Source organism: Helicoverpa zea, chromosome 12 (genome assembly GCF_022581195.2).
Source record: "Helicoverpa zea isolate HzStark_Cry1AcR chromosome 12, ilHelZeax1.1, whole genome shotgun sequence".
Taxonomy (NCBI): Eukaryota; Metazoa; Arthropoda; class Insecta; order Lepidoptera; family Noctuidae; genus Helicoverpa; species Helicoverpa zea.
This window is the reverse complement of record NC_061463.1, coordinates 9,921,252-9,927,091: the sequence shown is the minus strand read 5'-3', so window position 1 is coordinate 9,927,091 and position 5,840 is coordinate 9,921,252. Positions and strand designations below refer to the sequence as shown.

The following is a 5,840-nucleotide window of genomic DNA, read 5'->3' as shown; positions in this document are numbered from 1 at the left end:
TATTTACTTGTAGATGTTTAAAGTCTCACGAAATAGGTAAAAAGAGAGGAAACGTTTGGATAGAAAAGTGATAGAAACTACAAAATACATAATCAGATAATGTATTATTGTAATTTAAAAACTTATTTATCAGCATGTAAAGGAAAACAAAGTCATCTTCATTATACGTCGTTGACCGAGGCCATCCTACAAATAGAACGAGCAAAGACATCAGAGGTATCTACGATCACTTCTCTATTGTAGAACTTTGCGAAGGTTTCAGATCTACCGGTCCAACCTGCGGTTCTTTTTATTATATCTAAGCTCACTCCGAACCTATTGGCGGCAGACGTTGCTGCATGTCTTGTGCTATGTGCACAAAAAATAGACGTGTCTATGCCACTTTCACGAAGGGTGACCTTGATCCAACGACTTAAAGATTGTGAAGTTACATTATTAAACGGTTTCTTAAAACTAATCAATAAGGAATCACAGTTAGATTTTCTCTTTGTTGCTGATACACTTAAATAATGTTCTAAAGTCCTAGCAGGACATATGGAAGGTCTTTCATCGAAATAAGGAAGAATCAATGTTGGCGGCGTACGATTCACCGCCGAGGTTTTGATTTGATCTGTGATGTTAATTACGAACTTTTCATTGTATTTTTTAATGTTAGACAATTTAATTAACGACAATGTCTGTACCCGATGTGCAGTTATTAAGGCCAAAAGTGTTGTCAATTTCTTGGACAGTCTCTCAAACGAAAGGTCTGAATTAGGGTACCAAGCACTTAAGTAATCTAAGACAATAGCCGGATCCCATGTAAAAGTATATCTTGGTTGTGGGGTTCGCAATTTGTATACTCCCTTCATAAACCTCGTTACTTGAGGGTCATTCATAATCACTGCATTTAACACAAGTGACAGTGCTGCTTTATTACTATTAATTGAACCATATTTTTGACCCTCTTGAAAAAGAATAACAAAAAAATCTAACACATGAGTAACAGATACATCAAATAAATTCAAATTCCTATCTTGACAGAAGGCGAACCAACGTCTAAAACAAGTATTATACTGTCTAAGTGTACTCTCTGCTAATGACGCTAACATGACGTCGGCAGCAGCAGAAGGAGAACCCTGCCTCAGGAACGCCTGCCTGATAATACTCCGGCAACCAGGGTAAGACTCTCTTGAAGCTTGTGTTCGCGACTGTAAGGGGATGACAACAATTTTGTATTAGATTTTAATTCAATAGGCTCGGTAATCAACAGCTTCCTAAAAAGTGGGTACCAAGGCTGCGTTGGCCAGAGAGGAACCACAACAATACCTTCAGCTTTATCAAAAATGATTTTTTGTAAAACTTTTATTATTAAGCAAAATGGGGGAAATGCATAGAAAAAATAATTAGACCAGGTCAAAGTAAATGCATCCACCTTATATGCTTCGGGATCTTTGTGCCAAGAAACAAATTTCGAACATTTCTTATTCAATCGACTTGCAAACAAATCAATCTCAGGCTGGTTAAATTTTTTGCATATAAAACGATAAGCGTCGTCGGCGAGTTCCCATTCGACGTCAGCATGTATGCGACGAGATTCCGCGTCCGCGATATAGTTGTCACGAGAACTAATATAAGAAGCAAAAACATATAAGCCTCGCTCTTCACACCACTGCCAAATCTTGCGACTGATTGAATTGAGATGGGGATATCGTATACCACCCATCCTATTGATATAAGAAATAGCAGTAGAGTTGTCAATCCGTAAAAGAATCTCACAATTGCTAAAATTTTTGGCAAAAATTTGTAATCCAAAAAATGCTGCTTTCAGCTCTAAATAATTAATATGTTTTGTCAACTCTTCGCTAGACCATTGCCCGCTGGCGGTTCTACCAGAGCAATTCACACCCCAACCAGTTCGAGACGCGTCTGAGTATATTTCCAACTTGTAGTCACCAGATCGGATAGGGCTAGCGCAATGATCAATGTTACGTAACCACCAGTCAAATTCTTCACGTAAGGGCATAGGTAAATTAATGTATTGATTGTAATCATCATTTTGTTTCAAACTCAGATACTTAATTCTTTCAAACTTCTTTGTATAAAGCCAGCCATACTGCGATGCTGGACAAATCGATATTAGCAATCCTATCATATGAGCGAAGTTACGTAACTTGCACCGTTTTAAACTAGAAAAATGCATGAGCTCATCCTTGATCTTTTGTTTCTTTTCTAGAGGAATGCTTATTGTACAATTTTGTGAATCAAACAGAAAACCTAGAAAGATAGCAGTTTGACTGGGTGTACTTACACTCTTTTTTATATTTATTGTAAAACCTAGTGATTGCAACAAGTTTTGAGTAATTTCATAATTTCGTTTACAGTCACTACTAGTATTTCCGAATAACAACAAATCATCCAAATAAATGACAGACAATAGCCCCTGATTACGCAGAAATTCCATTACGGGGCGCATGATTTTTGTAAAAACATAGGGTGCTATATTAAGACCAAATGGTAAAACTTGAAATTCATATAGCTTTCCTAACCAATAAAAACGCAAATACTTTCTAGATTCGCAATGAACACTAATTGAAAAATATGCATCTTTAAGGTCAATTGAACACATGTAAGCATGCTTAGACATGAGCCTCATTGCAGTTCTGTAATCTTCAAGTTTAAAATGTGGCGCGGTAATAAACTTATTTAATGATTTTAAATTTAAAATAAATCTATTGGTTCCATTGCTCTTCTTGACAAGAAAGATATTTGATAAAAATTGACCATCACATGGTTCACATAGACTAATGGCGCCAATACTTAAAAGATTCTCAATTTCTTTAGTCATGGCTAACTCATCTGCATTGGATTTGGGAGTGTTTTGTGGATAAATGCTAGACTGAAAGATATCATTTGAAACAGGAATTCGCAAACCATTAACCCAGGATAAGACTACTGGATCATTCGTGATGTGTAACCAATTATAATAGAAATATTTCAATCTACCAGCCTGTACATTAGTGCCGTTCACCTCGGCTAGCGGCGCGAGGGCCGGCTCTGCTGACGTGGAGCACGACGGTCCGTCGCACGGCGCGTTGATGGCTGCTGCTTGCGCCCACCAGCCGTCGGGTTCGGTCTCGCTGGCGCGCGGCGAGGCTGTGACTGCGGCGGTGGCGGGCCCCTCCAGTTTAAAGCCCTTGGAGTTGATCCTTTCGGTTGCAAATTTTTGGGTGGTAACTTCGGCTTAGCAGCCGAAGATTTTAACTCGGAACCTGTTTTTATAATAGCTTTCATAGATTTTAAATTATCTTGAAGATCAGTACCAAATAACATGTGATCACGTTTAAGGTCCTTAACACTATCTTTGATCTCTTTGTTAAGGCACGACAGCAAAAAATTCCTTCTAGTTTGTGTCTCATCATAATGTGCATGACACAAGAGTCTACCGGCATCACTAAGGCATTTTAACATCTGACACTTGAACGTCTCGTCGATGGAAGTAGTTGTCAAAACAGACGTGATTGTATTTGCCAAACTTGTTATGACAACAGACAAAATCTTCTGTTTATCAATCAGAATATCGTCTCTCTTCAAGGCACTTTCATTCACCGCCGCTCTTATTTCAGGATTAAGTGTCGGAGCCTGAGCAACTCTAAGATTATCAGGTACATTATAGGCCTTCAATATCTCATTTTTAGTTTGATCCTTAATACCATTAACTAATATATCAGACCAGCGGCTAGCAATGTCTTTGTGAACATTCACACCGAACTTCTCTTCCCTCACAGGCTCTTCTCCGAGTAAACACAAAATATCAGGTTGTAGGTCTAATTCCTGTATACCTTCCGTAGGCGCATTTTCTAGCGGCGGCGGTATATTTGGCGTGGACGTGGCCACGGGTATAACAACAGAAGTAGGATCAGGTGCGGGAGCAAAAGTTGCCGTCGGTGCGGGCACGGATATACTATTGGTAGCCGAGACGTTTGAATGTGAAGTTTGATTTAATGTAAAATTTACTTCATAAGGGGCTCCTGAAACAATAGTAACAAATTCATGATACAAACTCACGGTTTGTACTCTAGAATTAGGTAGTTATCCGTGTCATCCACATAACTGTAAACATAACTCACGACATAGCCTCCCGGACTATGTTCTAGAGTTTCTGTGCTACCACATATACAGCGATTAACCTTACAGGTTAAACTGAAGTATACTATTGGTTGGTATTAGCCTTGCAGACTAAACTCATAGCACTAGACGGTAAACAAAAAAAAAAAAAAAAAAAAAAAAACGATTTGTTTAAAAAGTAGGTCAAGGTCACGCTGTCGAAGAGTGTCGTTCGAAATGTAAATATCCATGTATGTACAAACCTCCGTTTTGTGGAGTCTCCTGCGGCGACCCGGGGTATTCGTTATCCGAATATCGATCACGTTCTAAACTTGAAATGGATGCACTGCGGTAACTCCTTTGTTTACGGCGAACTCGAGACATCTTTTTCTCGTATTTTCTGATTTTTCGAGCCAAATACTCTTCTTCGTCGTGGTGTTTTCGTTTTCCCATGATTTAACCTTCTGCGACTGAGGTGGTAGTCTATCGGACACCACCAATCACAAAACACGTCGCCAAATGGTAATATGGCGTGATGCAGCTCTGTCTCGCTTAGTACCTTCCTGTAACGGCTCGCGCTAACGGTCAGTGAGGCGCGGGCAGCGCAGCGGTGTGTACGTTTGGAGTTATCGACAGCCGGTGTCTCACAGACGTAAGTACAGCAATAAACGTTGATTCTGATAGACGTCACCTCACCAATATCTTTTTTGGTTCATAGTGTCTGTGAGTCGTTTCATCAGTAACAGTATAGTGTCTCTCAGACATAACATCCATATTTTTTAGATGGCGACTCAAAGCACAGATAGTAGGGCACCAAAACGAGTCAGCAGTGGAAGATATACAAATGATGATGAGCAGATTGAGGATTGGCTTAATGAATTAGAAGAAGAACACGAGTTTTGCGACTTTGATGATTCGGTAGAAGACCCTTATTATGTGGAAGAAAATGTACAGCAAGAGGAGAACGAAGACCTCGAGGAACAGAATATCCAATCGAGTGAGAGTGATTTTAACTCTGAAGACGAGGAGCCCTTCAGCTTTTTAGTTTGTGGTGACCAGGATGGTGCAAACTACATTGGAAAAAACGGATTTCTATGGTCTAAGAAGGAAGGTCTAAGAAGTTCTTGTCCAGGCACCAAGCTGCGAAGAGGAGACTTTTTACTATCTTTGGCAAGAGAATTGGTTCTTCCTGGCTTAAAAGAACGCGTTTATAATGACAGATTGCCCAGAGAACTCCGTCTTACTATAACGTGAGTTTTAGGCAATGATTTGCCTCCCCCTCCACCCGTGGCTCAGCTACCAGGTCCTGCAGGAAGGAAACTATGCAGCATATGCCCCAGTAGATTGAAGAGGCAAACAAGGGACCACTGTTGCGCATGCAAAAAGCCAATTTGTCTACAATGTTCTTCTCCACTATGTCAAGACTGTAATCTTACGCTTTAGATTTAAGGTTAACTTTGAGACTGATTTGTAACCGTGATATCTCGTTGATTTTTTTGTTTTAGAGCTATAAGATAATGCTTAAAAGATTAATGAACAGTTTTATAGAAGTTTTATAATTTCGTTTTTTTTTTTATAGTTTTGTAAGTTTAAGCGTAAAAGTAATGAAAATACTGATCTCAATAAATGATTCCATCCTAAACTTGTTTTTTGTTTTGAGAAAGCTTATTTATGTTTATCTCATTATACATAAACCCATTAATCATAAAATAAAACTAGAGCTCTAATATTTCTGAAAGTTATAAGCGAATCAT

The 5,840-nt window shown here is 39.0% G+C and overlaps 2 protein-coding genes across 3 annotated transcripts; one reads left to right on the top strand and one right to left on the bottom strand.

The window, feature by feature from the left end:
• Positions 1–238: 238 nt before the first annotated feature.
• On the bottom strand, positions 239–4,538 carry LOC124635381. Of its 2 annotated transcripts, none has more exons than XM_047171259.1 (2): positions 4,350–4,538; positions 239–4,010 (listed from the first exon to the last, which is right to left on the bottom strand). In XM_047171259.1, the coding sequence occupies exon 2, from the start codon at positions 2,825–2,827 to the stop codon at positions 1,124–1,126; it is 1,704 nt and encodes a 567-aa protein (XP_047027215.1). In that variant the 5' UTR covers positions 2,828–4,010; positions 4,350–4,538; the 3' UTR covers positions 239–1,123. Both variants share the same exon structure in this region, with proteins under 2 accessions (XP_047027215.1, XP_047027216.1).
• A 10-nt stretch (positions 4,539–4,548) lies between these two features.
• On the top strand, positions 4,549–5,549 carry LOC124635382. Its single transcript, XM_047171261.1, has 2 exons — positions 4,549–4,738; positions 4,870–5,549. The coding sequence occupies exon 2, from the start codon at positions 4,870–4,872 to the stop codon at positions 5,338–5,340; it is 471 nt and encodes a 156-aa protein (XP_047027217.1). The 5' UTR covers positions 4,549–4,738; the 3' UTR covers positions 5,341–5,549.
• The last annotated feature ends 291 nt before the right edge of the window (positions 5,550–5,840 follow it).

What these genes read in the sequence shown, in the direction of transcription:
- LOC124635382 (XM_047171261.1), top strand. Translation starts at nt 4,870, where the DNA reads ATGGCGACTCAAAGCACAGATAGTAGGGCACCAAAACGAGTCAGCAGT.
- LOC124635381 (XM_047171259.1), bottom strand. Translation starts at nt 2,827, where the DNA reads ATGACTAAAGAAATTGAGAATCTTTTAAGTATTGGCGCCATTAGTCTA.